Here is a 20,000-nt window from a genome sequence, read left to right as displayed (position 1 = left end):
TTTATACTCGCGTCTCCTCTGCGCCTACAACATGGGCTACTGTCAGGAATGAGGTGAGCCAATGTGATGCTTTGTACTCACGTCTCCTCTACGCCTACAACATGGGCTACTGTCAGGAGAATGAGATGAGGCAATGTGATGCTTTGTACTCACGTCTCCTCTGCGCCTACAACATGGGCTACTGTCAGGAGAATGAGGTGAGGCAATGTGATGCTTTGTACTCACGTCTCCTCTGCGCCTACAACATGGGCTACTGTCAGGAGAATGAGGTGAGGCAATGTGATGCTTTGTACTCACGTCTCCTCTACGCCTACAACATGGGCTACTGTCAGGAGAATGAGGTGAGGCAATGTGATGTTTTGTACTCACGTCTCCTCTACGCCTACAACATGGGCTACTGCCAGGAGAATGAGGTGAGGCAATGTGATGCTTTGTACTCACGTCTCCTCTACGCCTACAACATGGGCTATTGTCAGGAGAATGAGGTGAGGCAATGTGATGCTTTATTATTGAGGAGATTCAATTTGATTTCTTAAAGTTGAAAAGAAAATATCATCAGCAGTATCCTCATCATCATCATAAAGGAATTTTTTTAAAAAATAAAAAAAATTCCCTTTATTCTTCCCATAGGGGTTATTTGTCTCTAGGGTCTATTCCAAGGGAAGACTGGAATAACCCAGGCGTCGGTCACAGCGCAGCGACGGGTGATCGAAGTCGGTACCTTTTCCAATGACCCTACTGCTGAGTCACGCTGCCTTCATCATCATCATCATCATCATCATCATCATCATCATCATCATCATCATCATCATCATCATCATCATCATCATCATCATCATCATCATCATCATCATCACGGCTTATTTGTCATAGACGTGGCCCTCGTAACTGCCAACCGAAACAAGCTTCTGTCCTGTGCCATCCTTCCACATTCAGTCACTGGCTTATTCATCCATTCGCTGATAATGCGTTGTGACTATCTTCTTCTTACTTTACTTACATAGGTAGGCCCTTCATTCCGACTGGGTCATAGTCATAGTCCACCGATGAACCCCCTCCATCTTATTCTTGGTATAGAAATATAAATAAATAAAATATAAACAAATAAAATGCCACATTTTTTATTTACTTTACAATTCAATTCAACTGATAATGGGAACACGTATTTGACCGGTATTCAGAAGGTCTGAGGTTCGATACCCAGTCGAGGTAGACTGATATTTTGAGATTTTTTCTAGTATTTTTCCTTCTTGCTTTGTCTGGCACCTTTCATACACACTTGTTCAGACTTTTACCTTACACTGGTGTCTGCTCCATAATTTTTTAATTTGAAAAATTCAAATTTCACCTCTGGTTCACCACGACTTATTACTGTTCTTAGGCGACGGGGAATATATTATAACAATGACTGTTTTGCTACGATGTTTTTATACAATATTATATTATTATACATTACATTTGATACAAAATATTTTGCGCATTTTTCTTTTTATCCAGTGCCTTCTTGTTTCTTTGTTGTTTATATTTTTCCCTTGCTTTTAAGATACGGCAATTTTTGTTTGAATTTTATATTCTGAGAGCGAGTGAAATAAAACTAGTTGCTTTAAAAAATCATTTTTCTTTTATTAATGTTTGTGTTGTTGTTTTGAGTCCACTGGTGGACTGAAAATACAGTTCCATTTTGAACTTCTGCACATATGGTACACGGGGATTTCGGCAACCCAGCTGGTGTTTGTTTTTTATTGTTTTTAAGGGTTTTACGGCGCTTGCAACACATTTAGGTTATATCAGCGCCAGCTAACAGGAAGAAAATGGGATAGTAAAAAGTTCTAGAATTACAATTAACGCACCCAAGAAAAAGTAAGACATAGGGGGACTGGGAACAAATTAAATAGGGATCAGATGTAGATTCCAAGAGCATACCACCAATATGCTTAGTCTGAGATCACCAAAAAGTTTCATCCGACACAAGCAAAAAATCCAACAAAAAGGAATACACTCAAATGCTTACATCATATATTCAAATTAAGAAATATAATAATACATAACAGAGAGATGAGATGATTTACAAGGAAAAAATATTATCTCGCAAAACAATAACTATGCATTTGACTGTTTCCCTCCCAGGTAGGACTCCGGCCAGGACAAAACCCAAGTAATCTCATTGCAAGACAAAGACAGAAAGCATGTTGGAAACATGGGAGGTCAGGAACCCCACCCAGAACTCAGCTGGTAGAGCACTCGCTTCACGCGCAAAGGGACCGAGATCGATCCCGAGTGTCGTCGAGATTTTGTTTCTGATCCGCCTGCCTACCCAGCAGTGAATGGATAGCCGGGTCTGTTAGATCTGTTGGAAAGTAATTTGCAATATACTAGCGTCCTATCCAAAGGGTAGCAAGTGTAAGAGAGTAAGCTTATGCAAGAAATTTACGCAAGAGTTTGGATAAAAAACATGGTAAATATTAGATAGAACCATGGGGGTAGCTGCAGGAGATTGCAATTATTCTCGGTTATTGTCCATAATACACTCGTTGCAACTCGGGGGATAACAGCAGCAGATCGATGCTATTTTTGGTTGTTATGCATAAAATGCTGTCATTTATCAAAGTACTTTTAGGTCATAAAAGGCGGGGTTTGATATTGATATTAGGGAAAATTCTTGTTGATTTTTATATCCCAGTTGAATATGATTCGCTATTACTCTTAATGGGTTAACACTAACATGTGACAATCAAAGTCAGTAAGAGGAGTGGTTTGAAGGAATTGTGGGGAGTTTACGAAAGGGTATAAAACAGAGTGGTTCTGATCAAATCGGAATTCAACTTCACTATGAGCTGCCCGTTTTTACTTTATACCATCTGTGCTCACCATCATTTACTTGCTTTTAAGGACTTAGAAATATTCCACGTAAGGGAGCGTTCACATATTACGTCATCAAAAATTTGCGCTTTTTAGACCCCCCCCCCTCCCCCAAGTCATCACTTGTCATCATTGACCTGACCCCCCCCCCCCCCAACAGATGATGACGTCATCTAATTTAATAAAAACTAAAAGATAACTTTAATTTCACAATATTTATTATTCGTTTTTCAAACCATAAACATTGATTATCAACGTTTGATAAAACACATTCAGACATTTTATTAATTTCAGAAACTGTTGATAATTTATGTTTTACGATACAACGGGGACATGAAATTTAAATTTGCAAAGATAAAATCTAACAAACATTATTTAAATTAGGCTACTTGGTGCAGGTGCTATTAAAAAAAAATTCAGAAAGTGTAATTTAAAATAGTATAGGAGGCAAATTATTTTATAGCATATTAGTCTTTTAGTGGAATGAATTTCTGTTTCAATTTCCAAACATAAAATTAATTGATTCAAAAATGTTTCTGCCTTGGACCTCTGGCAATGTACTATAAATAGTATCATCAATTTCATCTTCATCGTCATCATTTTCTCCCATTTGCTGTTCTTCATGTATGCCGCATTTTCGTGAATGGTCTTTCATTGCTGTGATCGAGGAGTGATACAATGAACATTTAGGGCAAGTTCGCCTTTTGAGAAGTGATACCCCTTTCCCATTTTGTTTCTTGAGAGATGGGCAATACTCATCATAGCAATTTATCTTTAGCTGTTTTGAAAGGAACAAACTTTGAAATAGGCTTAATTTGCCTATGTTTTGATGACATCATCTTGGGTCTGACCCCCCCCCCCCCCCATGTCAACACATGTCAACATTTGGTAGACCCCCCCTCCCCCCCTAGCTGATGACGTAATATGTGAACGCTCCCTAAATTGAAAATGGTTACATAGGCAATATGGATTGTTTGTTTGTTTGTTTTTAAGGGTTTTACGGCGCTAGCAACACATTAAGGTCATATCAGCGCCAGTAAAAAGGAAGAAAATTGGATAGTAAAAAGTTCTAGAATTACAATATAAATATAAGCATCCAAGAATAAGGCAGACAAAAGGGAATTGGTTCAAATAGGGAACAGATGTAGATTCCAAGAGCACACCATCAGTGTACTTCGTTTGAGATCACTAAATGTCTCATCCAGACATAAGCACAGGTCCCCGCCAAGAGGAACACACTCAGTTGTTTACAAATCACATATATTGTGTAAAAGAAAAAAATAATACAGTACATAACAGATTTACAAGGAAAAAAATATCATCTCCCAAAACTAACTACACAATTGACTGTTTCCCTCCCAGCCAGGGTATCCGACCAGGACCAGGACAAAACCAAGTAATCTCATTCCAAGACAAAGATAGAAAGCATGTTGGAAAAAAGATATTGGAGGATAGAAGACACAGTATGTACCTCCCTGCCCACTATGGGAGGTCAGGAACCCCACCCAGGGCAATATGGATTAACATTTGGATTGATTTTACGGATTTGGAATTTATGAAACTGATTGAATTAAGACCATGCTAATTGATTTGGATTTGGAATTTATGACAACAAATAAAGCAGTAAGAAATGAAACTTGGAATCTTGATTTTTATTTGAATGTTTTGATGTACATTCAATTAACATTATTGGTCTTTGAACTCTTCAGTCATTATTAACATCTACAACACAATCCAAAGGAATATTATTACCATATATCAAAAAGCCACTATACGATCATAAGCCATTACATATTATGTGCTCAACTACGCCACATTATGGATGAAATTTTGGTGCCGTGAACCAAGATACTATATTCTAATTCAGTGCTGTTCGCAAGATGTTATTTTTCCAAACCATGGATACACAAGAAATCTATATTGTTGCGGCGTTCATATCTAATAAAGTTTTTGTGAGACTCAAAATTTGAAGTGAAAAATTGTGAACAGATAGGTAACATTTTTATTTGGAAGGAGAAAATGAATATCAATTTTGTTGTTGTTTTTAAGCGTTTTACGGCGCTTGCAACACATTTGTTATATCAGCGCCAGTAAAAAGGAAAAAATGGAATAGTAATAGTAAAAAGTTCTAGAATTATAATTAAAGCACCCAAGAAAAAGTAAGACATAGGGGAACTGGGAACAAATAGGGATCAGATGTAGATTCCAAGAGCACACCACCAATGAGCTTAGTTTGGGATCAACTATAAGTCTCATCCGGACACAAGCACAAAAACCAACAAAGAGGAATACACTCAAATGCTTACATTATACATTCAAAATAAGAAATATAATAATACATAACAGAGAGATGATTTAAAAGGAAAAAAATATCATCTCCCAAAACAATAACTATGCATTTGACTGACTCTCATTCCAAGACAAAGACAGAAAACATGTTGGAAAACAGATATAAGGGGATAGAAGACACAGTATGTACCCCCCCCCCCCCCCCCCCCCCCTGTCCACTATGGGAGGTCAGGAACCCCACACATAAAAATAAAAAAAAAAACCTTTTAAAACCTCTAATAAATCAATGAATAAATTAAATGTATAGATTAATAACTATAGAAAACAACAAATAAATGAGTGAATAAATGAATAAGTAAATGTTTGTTTATTTTTACGGTGTTTACGGCGCTTGCAACACATTTAGGTTATATCAGCACCAGTAAAAAGGAAGAAAATAAGATAGTAAAAAGTTCTAGAATTACAAGATAAGGTAAAACAAAGGGGAACTGGGAACAAATTGGGAACAGATGTAACTTCCAAGAGCATACCACCAATGCACTTAGTTTGAGAACACCTATGTCTCATGCGGACACAAGCACAAAATCCAACAAAGAGGAATACACTCAAAGGCGTAAATTATACATTCAATATAACAAATATAATAATACATAACAGAGAGATGATTTACAAGGAAAAAACTATCATCTCCCAAAACAATACCTATGCATTTGACTGTTTCCCTCCCAGCCAGGACTCTGGCCAGGGCCAGAGCAAAATCAAGTGATCCCATTCCAAGACAAAGACAGAAAGCATGTTGGAAACAGATATAGGGGGATAGAAGACATAGTAAGTACCTCCCTGCGAATAATGGGAGGTCAGGAAGGTAAATAGATGAATAAACAAATAAATACATAAATAAATAGACAAATAAATACAAAGCTGCAATCGCCTGCGGGTTGTAAAATAAAACAATAAATAAAAAATGAATAGAATATAAAAACTTAAAACGAAACATGTACATATGAAACATTGATTTCCATGAATCTATCCATTCAGTTATTTTGTCAAGACTTGAAATGAGAAGGTATTGAAATAAAGTTACCATCGGGAATGGAACCAAATACATGATGAAATAGCACACAGATTGCCTAATAAAATAAATAACTTGTGAAATATACAAGTTAATGAATAAACGAATGGGTATGGAAATAGAATTACAATCGGAACCTTGAATTACGAATTAAAGAAATAAAAGATAAAAGGTTAAATTGATAGATGATCATCCTATTCAATAAGTGAGAAATGGTAAATAAATACATATATATATATATATATATATATATATATATAAATGAATAAATGACAAAATAATTAATTTTGCCATTTCAAGAACTGAATTTATGTCCCCATTAAACAAATAAACTTAACAGAAGCTTCATACCTGTGACTGCGAACTCAATTTTAAGCAGCTGAACCAACACTACATAATACCGTTTCGAGTTGTTCACAATTTACAATATTTGTATAAACTGAATCTAAGGTCAATTTTCGATATCGACTCTACACCGAATTTATATTGTTTTCAGGCAGTATGAGTGCAGAACAAAGCAGCATTTCCCTGTTAAATAAATTATCTGTAAGTTCTGATCCAGGTGGAAATATAACAGAAGAAAGATTAGAATCTAACAAAATAACTTCACAATTTTTTGGTGTTTGTAAAATTACAAAGGGTGAGAATTGATAAAGATGCTTAGAGTCATCAAGAGATGTGACGACCAAATCCAAGGCAGACGGTGCCTTACTTATGACTCCATTGTCCAAAAATTGCACCGTATCGTTTCCAAGATCAAAATATTCTCTATTATTGAACGTCATTTTCTTAAATTTTCCAACAGATATCTGTTTTTTACCGCCATGAGGATGAGAAATGAGGATCGGCAATACCCTCACTCCTGTGGGTACATTCCTATAAAGGAACAAATTCATCAACCTCCTGGACAGCTGGGGACAGTGTGAAACACAACACACCTTACACCTGTCTGTTTGCAGTTTCAAATCAGGATATTCTCCATGAGATTTGAGTCCGACTCCATACAGAAATTCAACCCCTTTTTTGTCATCCGTGTCATAGAATAACTCAAATCTGGCATTCTGAGCCTCATCGTCATCAAAAATCACATGTGTTGATGTCTCCACAAAAAAATATGAATGATGCGTATTGCGTTTTTCTGAATTTTTACAATGCCAACATGGACAACAACTTAATTTATTTAAGATAGTACGTTCTGAAAAAATACTCATACTCATAAAAGCTTGTGGATTACATAAATATCCAGTACCAGTTCTTACCATTCTATTGTTGCCCCTGATATGACTGAAAGCGTACGGTTTGTTTGTTCCAGGAAAAGTGTCAGGGCGATTCAAACTAGTAAAACTTAAAACAACCTTTACTGTTCTATCTATGTTATGTCTAATGCATTTCATAATCCCTGGCACTCTCACGGCCTCGGGAAGGTGTTCCTCTTTAAACTCATCCACCGAGAAATATTTAGAGTGGTCAGTTTTGCATTTTTCAAAACTCTCTGATTCAGCGACAAACTCCTCATCCGAAAAGAGAGCACATTCATGGATCCCTGGTGATGAAAATTATGACAAATTAGAATTCAGTATCATTGAAAACGTCACCTTAACTCTATTCCCCCACCCACTCCCCCCGTAGTCCCTTCTGAATCTCTTCCCATCAGACCATCTACTCCACCCACCTCCAACCCACATAACCTTGACCCTATCTCCAAAACATCCTCTCCCAAACTGAAGAGCCGCGGTGAATTGCAATAAGAATACACATTTTTGAAAAAAAAAAAAAAAAAAAAAAAAGAACCAAAAAAAAAAACCCAACAAAGCAAAACAAAACAAGAAACAGAAAAATGATTCATTAAAATAACGACAATTATGATGGTGATGATGAAGACAATAATAATTATTATTATGTTAATAAAACTTAATATTATGTAATAAAAAAATTTATTATATAAACTTTAAAGGGGAATTGTTGATGTTTGTTCACGGTCAATTATTCCATGATGATTCCGTCATAAACAGAAAAACAGAATGGGAATTCCCGAACTCGATTATCCATATAAAAAGCTGTTTTTGTTTGTTTTTAATGGTTTTACGGCGCTTGCAACACATTAAGGTCATATCAGCGCCAGTAAGGATGAAAAATGGGATAGTAAAAAGTTCTAGAATTACAATTACAGACCAAAAGAAAAGGTAAGACAAAAGGGAATTGGTTCAAATAGGAAACAGATGTAGATTCCAAGAGCACACTATCAAAGTACTTAGTTTGAGATCACCTAAAAGTTTCACCCAGACACCAGCACAAGTTCCCACTAAGAGGTTCACACTCAAATGTTTACAAATCATATGTTAATAATAAAAAAATAAAACTACATAACAGAGAGATGATTTACAAGGAAAAAAATATCATCTCCCAAAACTATAACTACACTTTCAACTGTTTCCCTCCCAGCCAAGGACTCTGGCCAAGGTCAGGACAAAACCAAGTAATCTCATTCCAAGACAAAGACAGAAAGCAATTGAAAAACAGGTACAGGGGATAGAAGACACCACACAAACAAGAAACAAACAAAGGCGCTATTCATGGATTTTTGGACCATCAAATCTCGTGAGTAAGGAAATGTAATTTCTCATGGCCAGACTTCAACTTAGCTCCGTGCTCAAACATTGGACCCTTTGTATGAATCAGAAAAGTGAGCGGCGCAGAAACTGATGTTGATAATAACAAGAACTGAAATGAGTCGGAAAGTGCCAAAAGACAACAGAGAATAAAAACTTTGTGGCGCCAATGGGGCCTCGAACCCGCGACCTTACTGATACGACAACTCCACCTGGCCGGGGAGATCGTGACTCGTATGAGTGCTCGTGGATTCGAGCTCCCATCACCACCGCGAAGTTTTTATTCTCTGCTGTCATCTGTCACTTTCCTACACACTTCATTTCTTGTTTGTATGAATCACAACTGTAGAAAATAAATATCGATTTGTTATATTTTCATACAGTCTATGGGATGCAATCGAGTTAATTGTTTATGCTGATGGATTATTTAGTGTTATTCCCCTTGATATACTCTTGTTTCACTTCTGTTGAGTAGTTTGTCATTGTGTTTGATGACAGTTTGAGAATGATGACCAAAAATGGACCAGACATGTTTTGATTTTGATTGATTGAAATAAATCGTGTTGGAATTAATTTCTCGACTTTGACCACGTTTAATATAACAAAATTGTTCCCTTTGTTTTGTTTTCAAGGAATTTATTGTGTATGCGACACATTTAGGTCATTTCAAAGCCAGTAAAAAGGAAGAACTTAGAATAGTCAAAAAAGTTTTAGATTTATAATTGAAAGAACATGAAAGAAAAAAGTAAGACAAACTGGAAGAGTTCAAATAGGGACCAAATGTAGATTCCAAGAGCACAATATCAGTGTACTTAGTTTGAGATTACCCAAAAGTCTCATCCAGACATGAGCACAGGTCCCCACTAAGAGGAACACATTCAAACGAGGAAACCGTGATGGAGTATATGTAAAGATGTGCTATTATATTATTACGCGCTACTGACTTTTAAAAAATTTTAATCTTTTCCCATTTATATATAATCGTTTTATTATCATTCATCATCATAGTCACTTTTGTTCCTAAGCACATGCAGAATGTACAGTATAAAATAAAGAGTGATAAAGCAAATATAACTAAATTCTAACAAGATATAACGATGAAATATATATAAATAATAATATATCCTTTCTTACATTCGGCAGTTGGACAACTTGATGCTCCGGTAAGTTCCTCCGAAACTTTTAAAGGACTTCCACTGCTTGTATCTTTCTCGTCAGGAGTCTGCAGTCCTTCTCCTCTCAACTTTTTAATCGATTCAGCACGGGACAAAATCTCATCCTCAGCTTCTATATTCCCCTTTGCTTTCCTCTTATCTGCTCTTTCTCCCACCTTTACAACATGCTCCTCCTCTTCTTGTTTTCGTAATTGTTGCTGTGTTTGTTGGTTCATTGAAAAGTCATTGTCAGCGTCGATAGGACTATTCCGATGATTACTTTGGCCATTTGAGACAATGCTGTATTTTGACTGGTTTTTGGAGGAGACAGTAGGAGAGCAAGAGAATGATGTAACAGGTTTTGTGACACTATTGGTGTTGGTAGTGTCGGTGATGTGGTCAAAACCAGTGGTTGTGATTCTGGTACTGTTGGTGTTGGTTGTGGTTGTAGTTAGTAGATGTAGAACGTTGAGCTGGTTGGACTATATTTTCATTTAGCGTGATTGTGATGTAATCGGCTGTGATAGTGTTTGTGGGGTCCCTGTTGTTGGGATAAGGAAGTGCTGTAGCATATCGATTCATATCACTAATCTCGTTGATATATCAATATTGTCTTCATTGACATCTGTCACAAACGGTTAGAATCCTGGTGTGTGGGTCAGAGTGACACTTTTTATAATCACGTGATCATCTGGTATACCTGGTGAAAAATGTCAAATCAAATCGTACCATTAGATGTCAATTCAAACGATCGACATTTGAAGTTAAAGTTTCTGGTCAGAATGTAAAACAAAATTATCCATGTAAGGACTGTACTGCCATACTCTGGAAAAACCTCATCTTCGCGAAGTCCCTGGTTTTCCAAGATGAGGGTCAGTTAAATCGATCGATAATTGAAGGACGAGTTTTCTGTCCAAATTTTTAAAATATGGGTTTATCCAGAGTACGGCAGTGCAGGTGTTATGATACCACATGCCGTAATATGGGTTTACTTGAAAAATTATTTTTTTTAATTAACCTTTTATATAGCGCAATATCCACTATGTGTGTTCAAAGCACTTTACAAGGGGTCCCTGGCCAACAGCAACACGAAACATGTAGAATGAGATATGACGCCTGCTATGAGATATTATATTTTTTTCAAAGACAACACTGTTAACGGCCTTTTCCAAAGACTCATCTATTCATCAAGCAAGGCTCGAACCCAAAACCTTATGATCCAAAAGGGAGTGTCTTACCACATAGCTGCACAAGATTAAACACTCAAAGTTATTATTTCAAACTATTTACAATTTTCATCCATTATAAGATTTTTTAAAAATCAGTTTTTGGTGCACATGTCTTTTCCACAACAAAGTGGTCCAAAAAAAACACCACATAACAGTACCAAACTCACTCACTCACTCACTCACTCACTCACTCAATCCTCTCCGAGCCTGCTGGCACTTGAGGCGATGCAAGGGATCTCCACCTGGTTCTGTCAGCAGCTATTCTTGGGGTTATCTCGAGAGACAAACCTCTCTGCTTTAGGTCCCTATCTACAGTACCTCTCCAAGTCTCCTTGGGGCGGCCTCGCTTCTTCTTTCCTTGGGGTGTCCATCGTAGAGCCTTCCTTATCAATGTTTCAGCATATCTTCGACAGAAACGTCGCAACCATTGCCATATTATACTTTTAATGAGACTCTCCAGAGACTCCACTTCAGCTCTCGCTCTCAGGTCCTCATTTGAGATTGTGTTTGGCTAGAATATCTTGAAGATTCGTTGCAAGCATTTGCTTTGGAATACAGTACTAAAAGTCAATCATCATAAATTGTACTTGTTAAAGTCTGCAGTACTAAATAGCCTTGAGCTATTGTGATTGGCAAATGGCTACATCTAGCTATCCTTGACAAACAATAATGAGGATAATAATAATAATAATAATAATAATAATAATAATAATAATAATAATAATAATAATAATAATAATAATAATAATAATAATAATAATAATAATAATAATAATAATAATAATAAATAAAAATAATAATAATAGTAATAATTAAAATGATAACAATTATTTTAATTTAATAATTATTATCATTGTTATTATTATTATTATTATTATTATTATTATTATTATTATTATTATTATTATTATTATTATTATTATTATTATTATTATTATTATTATTATTATTATCAACACTATTATCATTATTATTATTATTACTATTATTATTATTATTATTATTATTATTATTATTATTATTATTATTATTATTATTATTATTATTATCAACACTATTATCATTATTATTATTAACAATATTATTATTATTATTATTAGAATAGAATAGAATAGAATAGATGGTATCGACGTCGCTTGATTAGGCCACTGGCCTGTCGCCGAGTCTTTCCAGTCACCGAATGTCTTGTTCACAACTGATCTAATGCATTTCCCTACCTGATCTTGTGATCAGGGGCTAACCTACACTACACTTTCTCTACTGATCTTTTGATCATAGCTATTTTGAGTGGGAGGAACTTCTACACTATGCATATAACTTTCCATCACAGCATCTAATTCTAATCTATTCTTGAAAGCATTGACGGTCGGCGCTTCCACGACATTTGCTGGCAATGAGTCCCAAAGATCAATAACTCTCTGTGTAAAAAAGTTCTGTCGAAGGGTGGTTTCAACTCTGGGTTTTTAGAAGTTTATATGAGTGGCCACTGGAGACTGATTTTTTGTCTACTGTGAAGAGCCTATCCTGAGTCGCGTACAAGCAATGTGTGAACTTATAGGTCTCAATCATATCACCTCTCAGACGTCGATAGACCATACTAGGCAGTCCTACTCTTTTTTAGACGCTGTTCACAACTCAAGTCCTATTATTGCTATTATTACTATTATTATTATTGCTGTCCTCACCATTACTTTTTTTATTACAACAGATTTGACGTGAACATATTTAGCAGGCTGTCATTATCCCCTGACGGGTGTCTGGGGATAACGAAAATTGGTTATCCCCAGACACCTGTCTGGGGATAACGAAAAGGCTGGGCTTTCATTATCCCCAGACACCTGTCTGAGGATAATGAAAATTCGTTATCCCCAGACACATATTTGCAACTCCGCTCCTTTAAACAATTATCCACATTCCAGAATATGGAATGTTTCCGAATGCACATAGAAATAAGGAAAGTTAATAAAATATCTATAAAAACAAAAAATTAACCAACATTAAATCAGTTGTTACTACATATACACAATATGCGTCGACTTCGAAGTGGGTGTCATGGCCGAATGGTTTAGTCATCTGCCCTGGAAGTTTTACCAGAATCGACGTTGTGGGTGCGAATCCTAGTTCTGCCACTTGTTTTTTTTTAATTCCGTCTTCATTTTACAGAACGTTGCAAGGGATAAATGTCCCATCCATCCTTCCCCCCCCCCCCCACCTTTTTTTTCTGCGAGTCTATTCTTTTCTCCTTTTTGTTTGACCTTTGGTTCCGTTTCTGAGCATGAATCTCTTAAAATTGTTTTTATTTTTATTTTTAAATATTGTTTTTTTCTCCTCTATCTGACCATTTAGTCTCTCTCTGAATATTTCTGTTTGTTTGCTTTTTAATTATTTATCCTTTTTAGTCACTTTTTGAGATCGGAGTGGGGACAAATATGACAATTTGCTAGAAACTAGAAAGGAAATAAGAGAGAGAGAGAGAGAGAGAGAGAGAGAGAGAGAGAGAGAGAGAGAGAGAGAGAGAGAGAGAGAGAGAGAGTTAAAAAAAAGAGGTGGGGGAGGATGGATGGGACATTTATTCCTTGCACCGTTCTGTAAAAAGAAGACGGAATGTAAAAAAAAAAAAATAAACAAATAAACAAATAGTGGCGGAACCAGTATTTGAACCCGCAACGTCGATTCTGGTAAAAGTTCCAGGGCAGACGACTAAACCATTCGGCCATGACACCCACTTCAAAGTCGACGCATATTGTGTACATGTAGTAACAACTGATTTAATGTTGGTTAATTTTAACTTTATTTATTTCTATGTGCACTTGGAAACATTCCATATTCTGGAATGTGGATAATTGTTTAAAGGAATGGAGTTTCAAATATATGTCTGGGGATAACGAATTTTGGTTATCCCCAGACAGGTGTCTGGGAATAACGAATTTTCATTATCCCCAGACAGGTGTCTGGGGATAATCACAGCGTATTTAGCAGGCTGCGGCTGTTCAGACCCGAGTTTGAATAGTCTCCCATTCCCATGGCTAAAAAAATAATTAAATCAAATCAGGAATTAGAGACAACGATCGTTCTAAAGTCTGAGGTAGGGATATCAACTGAGTCAGAATGACACTAATACTAACACACTCATTCAACTTCAAGTTCAAGCCATTCGACATCACATTATTGAACAGAAAAAGAAAAGGGAAAAGAGTGTTGTGATGAGGGGACAACAACTTATTTTCAGAGACGGGCGAGCGCTTCTACTATATACTACGAATAGTGATTACGTCGAGTCATAATTTAGAATATCAGAATGCACTAACGTTTCAATATCACAATATAATTTCAAATTACCTTCAGTAATTCGTGTGTTGCAAGTACTACCAGATCTTGAGTCAACGCTCTGGCTCTGGTCAACCTCGAGTGCAGGGTTGCCAGATTATTTTTCAACAAAATGCCAGGGGAAGACTCAAAAAATGCCAAAACACTCAAAAAATGCCAAAGTCTGTTGACTCCCACCCCCACTAAGAAAACTACTCACTTTTGATAGACAATTTACTATCATATCCTGGTGGCTTGCGTGTTTCCTTTTCTTTTTTTTTTTTTTTTGAATTATACTAAATTTCCTGTTGGGGTAATTTTTTACCTACTGACTACTAAGTGGAGTGCTAAACCACTACACCACGGTTGGATTTTAAGAATGAAAAAGAAATACATTAACATGAAAGGTAAATACGTAAACATTAAATAATTATTGACAATTAAGAAAACTTACTGTTTCGTGTTTCTTATGAAACTTAATTAAGAAAAGGTGTCATTTGAAGTATAATATACAAGAAAAGCAAATGCCAAATGAAAATGCCAAATGCCAAATGATTTTTCTAATGCCAAACGGTTTTCAAAAATGCCAGATTTTTGGAATCTGGCATTTAAAATGCCAAACTGGCAACCCTGCTTGAGTGTGGTGAAAAACTTGTTTCTATACAATTTTGTCAGATAATTTATATAAGTATACGCCAGTGAAAATATTAAACCAGTCAAATGAGTAATAGATCAGTATTACATTTTTAATGTACAAAGTTGTGAAAACAAACCTCGATTTTCGTCTTAGACTAATAGAACTTATCTTTTTTTTTTCCCAAAGAGAAAGTTTCCTTTTATTTTCAAAGAAAACAACTCATTGGTAAATATAATGTTTATTGATTCAAATTCACATTGTATTTCAATTGCATGTTGTAAGATAATATATCCTTGGATAAGTATACACGGAAAAGAAACAGATCAAAATGTAAAGCTTTCAATTTTAAAAGATAAAAGGCAATTTTCAAAATGCCAAGTTGGTATGGAATTTGTTTTACTTTTAAAACGACCAGCTGGCCACATCCTGTCACCATCCAATCTTGGAAATCCGACAAATCTATTTTTAAAACGTAAATTCGGGAATTCCCTATTATGGGATAGAAATTAGCTCACAATCGAAAATTCCCGCTATTATAATTTTAATTAACTGCTCAGTTATGATCATTTTCCTGGTAAACTGAAATAACACAAAATCAGGGAAAACCGATATGTATTACTATTATTATAACAGAATCAACAGTGACTTAGACTTAGATAAGAGAGCCTCTGCCAAGGGCTTTGTGGGGGCTATTGGTTCCAGGGAGGGCAAATGAATTCACAATCGACCAGTGTTATAGAATAACAGACAAACTTCAACTTTGGTAAGTATCGTTTATTTATCCATTCTACAACACAATTGGTCGAATTGTGAATTCATATGAGTCTTCAAAGTCATATAGTAGCACGCGATGTATAACGATGAAAAGCCAGGAAATATTATCGCTTCAAGACTAACTAAATGAATCGTAAAATATAATGAAATATCCGCTACATAATTAGTCCAAATCAACGAATCCATTATACTTAATGCTTACCACCCTGGGTAAGGTCGGTTATACGAAGAGAGTAATTGATAACCCGAGTTACACATGCATGCACCCGACAGAAACACCTAAACTGTAGCTTCCGTAAAATAACCTGACTCTACAAAAAAAAAAAAAAAATCAGTCAAAAGTCAAGATCATGGTCATACCACCAAAAGAAAACAAATCGTTGATTTTATACAACAGTTCAACCAACAGGATAGCAGCGGCGTGGCGTATTGGCGGCGTATGGTGGTGCCATGATTAGAAGAAGAAAAAAAATTCTAAAACAGTGAACACGGTTAAGAGTAGAGACTTGACTTACTTGACTTAGATGCCTTTCGCGTCTCGACCGAAAGATCGGGTCGCCTTGGCTGTTTCCAGTATTTCCTGTGTGAGGTGTCTCCAATATTGCCGGTCCTCTGCTAGGGTTCTCAGATTTTCAAGGTCCCCTGCCGTTATGAGACTAATGCTTTGTCCAAGTGTTGTGAGGTTTTTGTTTAGGATCACAGGGAGTGTTGTGATCGGTCTTCCTCTGAAAAGGTTCCCGTGTTTTTGGAAGTATCCCGACATGGCTTGGTTAACTGGTATGTTTTTGTCCCTGCGTAGTATGTGACCGAAAAGTTGCCATCGTTGTTGTAAAATGTCAAGGGAGATTGGTCTTTCTTTTGTGATCTTATAGAGTGATTCATTTGAGATCTTTTTTGGGTATTTGATGTCCAGTACCCTTCTTAGCTGTGTGCGATGGAAGGCATCCAGATGTTCTTCTTCAGATTTTGTCAACGCCCAAGTGCCGCAGTTATACAGAAGTACCGGTTTTACAAGAGCACGGTACAGTTTCAGTTTGGTTTTTCTCTTTATTTTGTCACCTCTAATCCATACATTGGTGAGTTTACTGAGTGCGGCGTTTCATAGCTGTTTTCTTCTTTGTACATCCTCGGTGTCTCCAATTAGTGAGCCGACTTTCTTTGTTCTTTTCCATTCCTCTTTGTTCCTCGATATTGTTGTAAATTCGGTTTTATTGGCATTGACTTGGAGGTTATATTTCATGAGGGTATTTTGTATGATGTCTATATTTGCTGGTGTTGATCCAATAAAATCGACATCATCTGCATAGGCGATTTCTCTAGGGATTGCATTCTCAATTTAAGTCGTTGGTTTTGGAATGACTTTTCGAACTTCTTTCAGAGCGTGTTCTAAATATATTGTGAACAGAATCGGGCTCAGACTATCTCCTTGGGGGGTCCCGATGTTACTTTCGAACTGCGTCTGTTTTGTGGCCCCGTATATCCTTGGTTGTATGTATCTTTGTGTTGCTGAGGAGAAATCGGATTATTCGGAGCTCGTCTTCGTCTACTATGTCTTTTAATATCTCCAAAAGTTTTCCTCTGTCGATCGTATCAAAGGCTGCGGACATATCGATTCCGGTTATTGTTATGGATATGTTTTCTTTGAGTGCCTTTGCTGCCAACCATTTATGTGTCCATACAACTTCCGATGTGCTTCGGTCTTGGCGAAACCCGCTTTGGCTATGTGATAGATATTTTTCTATTTTCGGTCTAATTCTGTTGAGGACAATAGTTGACAGTGTTTTTCTTATGGTATTCAGTAATGTTATTGGGCGCAGAGGAGAGAGCACATGTTAAAAACTCTCTTTTTTGGAAGGGTGGGGGGAGGGTCGATGGTTTCTACGAGTGGACAAAACTCACAAAAACAAATAATTCATGAAAACATCAAGCCACAACACTGAGATACAAGTCCCGTATTAAAAGGTCTTTGTAATTATTCTTTGTCCACCATTTAAAGGAATGGTTTTGGTCGATAATGCAATCAATATGTGATAAATGTAAATAAAAAGAGAAAAAAAAAACCTATGACAGAAATTACTTTCTTTTAGTACTTGTAAAGAAAATCTGCACGGCGATGTTTCATCTCTGCAAATCTTTTTATAATGTGTTTATTGAAATTTGGAATGGCATCTATTTCAGCTTTGTGAATTGACAGAATCATTAACGAATTTAACCGCTCTGTGTTTCATTGAATTTCGCAAGAAATTTTTCACTCTTTTAAGGGTGCTAAAACAACGTTCAGGAGGTTAAGAATTACGATGGAAGTGGTTAAGGCCTATAGATGTCCATGATTTGTCAGTGTTTGTTGTATCTGTAAAAAGTAGACAATAAAAACAAAAGAAACGTTTTTTTTTCTAAACTAACTGTGAGCCATTCATGCCTGTCATACCATGTCACTGAAAAAGAGCGTTTTCGAGATTTCCACACCTGTGTTAATTCAAAATCAGTTGGTTGGTGAGGAACTAGTCTTTTTATTTCTAATTTGTCATCTAGTGTCAATCTCCCAAACGGTCGGTGAAGTAAAGAGTCAACTTGATTCATTGCAATTCATTGTTTAACAAAACAAAACTTCAAAGTATATCTCAAATAATGGAAATCAGTGGACTACGATTAATGATTGCACAAATAAAAGGTAGATTCAGATCTTAAAGCATCACAAAGAAAAAATCACTCCACTTAAGTACTTAAAAAATATAAAAACACACCAAAGTATAACTGTTGACAATCTTCGCTTTCTTTCTCTGACTCACACAAATACACACGCACAAACAAACACACACACACACACACACACACACACACACACACACAAATAAACACTCATACACACGTAACCATCAACTCGGCACTACAAGCAAGAAAAATGTTGGTAAATTCGTCCAAATGCTTCGTTGCAAAGAATTACTCTATTCAATAATCGTGAAAAAGAGTTGGGGGGGGGGGGGGTTGATATGTCATATTTTTAAGTTTTATGTTGTCTTTCTTTGCTGCTTACAAATAAACTTGACAATGATCAGTGTTTTTGACAGTTAATGTAATATTTTGGATGGCCGAAGTTACCCTAATTTGGCGCATCCCCCCGTCCAACGGTGGAGCTCTCAGATCCTGGCACAAGTCGAGGGGTTTACCGCTATTTGAAGATAGTATAATTCGACCCAGTTTCTCGCTCAATTCAGCTGTAGCGATACTAATGGATAGAGCATTAACTGGAGCTTGGATTGCTTTGCACCACGGTGTTTGATTTAGTCACTACTTCGCGCAGTGATGTCACCAACACACGAGTCGGCGCAGTGCGTGATTCGGAATCTTGAATAGAGTGGAGACTAAAAAGGCAGTATGTTGTTGGCGAGTTGGCGAAAGACAGTGGAGTTAAAATTTCTCAGTTTTATTTTTAATTAAATTATGCTGTTAATGATTTTTAAAAGATTGGTACGGTGCCTGGCACCATTCGATCCAATGGCCCCATAGTATTTATGTTCCCTGGCCACTCCTAACAACAAAACCCCAGTCGACGCAATTGTCTTAAATGACGTAAAAAATACATGGGAGTCCGACAATAATAGTCATTCCCGTAACACCACAAGCTAATAATATATAAGTCAAACATTAGCACGTAGCAGCGATGATGATGATGATGATAATAATAATATAATAATAATAATAATAATAATAATAATAATAATAATAATAATAATAATATAATAATAATAGAAGAAGAAGAATGAGAATGAGGAGGCGGAGAAGAAGAATAAGAATAAATGGTATTTATATAGCGCTTTACTCTGTTGTCACAGGCTCTAAGCGCTTCACAGTAATATAAAATAAAAAATATTACTGTAAGAGAAGTTTGATGGAAAAGTGATACGAATTTAATTTAACAACAACAGGATATGATAATAGTATTGTAACATTATAACGTAAAAAGATAAAACTTTAAGCGAGATTTGAAAGTTGTCAACGAATCCGAGCATCTCACGTTTGATGGGAGAGAGTTCCGAAAATTGAAAAGATTGTTCACCTATTTTACGCAAT

At 36.2% G+C, this 20,000-nt stretch overlaps 2 protein-coding genes across 2 annotated transcripts in view; one reads left to right on the top strand and one right to left on the bottom strand.

Annotated features, from left to right (window-relative positions):
• The window catches only part of LOC144976662 (uncharacterized), an 11,472-nt gene extending 9,894 nt beyond the window's left edge, over nucleotides 1-1,578 (top strand). The window contains exon 4 of the mRNA XM_078920978.1: nucleotides 631-1,578. Within this exon, the coding sequence (XP_078777104.1) occupies nucleotides 631-675 (45 nt within the window). The 3' untranslated portion in view covers nucleotides 676-1,578. The remainder of the gene's footprint in view (nucleotides 1-630) is intronic.
• Nucleotides 1,579-5,364: 3,786 nt separating this feature from the next.
• Nucleotides 5,365-14,631, bottom strand: LOC144976661 (uncharacterized). Its single transcript, XM_078920974.1, has 3 exons — nucleotides 14,552-14,631; nucleotides 9,964-10,683; nucleotides 5,365-7,763 (listed from the first exon to the last, which is right to left on the bottom strand). The coding sequence occupies exons 2-3, from the start codon at nucleotides 10,217-10,219 to the stop codon at nucleotides 6,691-6,693; spliced, it is 1,329 nt and encodes a 442-aa protein (XP_078777100.1). The 5' UTR covers nucleotides 10,220-10,683; nucleotides 14,552-14,631; the 3' UTR covers nucleotides 5,365-6,690.
• Between the last annotated feature and the right edge of the window lie 5,369 nt (nucleotides 14,632-20,000).

This window comes from Berghia stephanieae, chromosome 7 (genome assembly GCF_034508935.2).
Source record: "Berghia stephanieae isolate SIO BIC M18660-M18661 chromosome 7, UCSD_Bste_1.3, whole genome shotgun sequence".
Classification (NCBI taxonomy): domain Eukaryota; kingdom Metazoa; phylum Mollusca; class Gastropoda; order Nudibranchia; family Aeolidiidae; genus Berghia; species Berghia stephanieae.
This window is presented reverse-complemented; position numbering and strand designations above follow the sequence as displayed.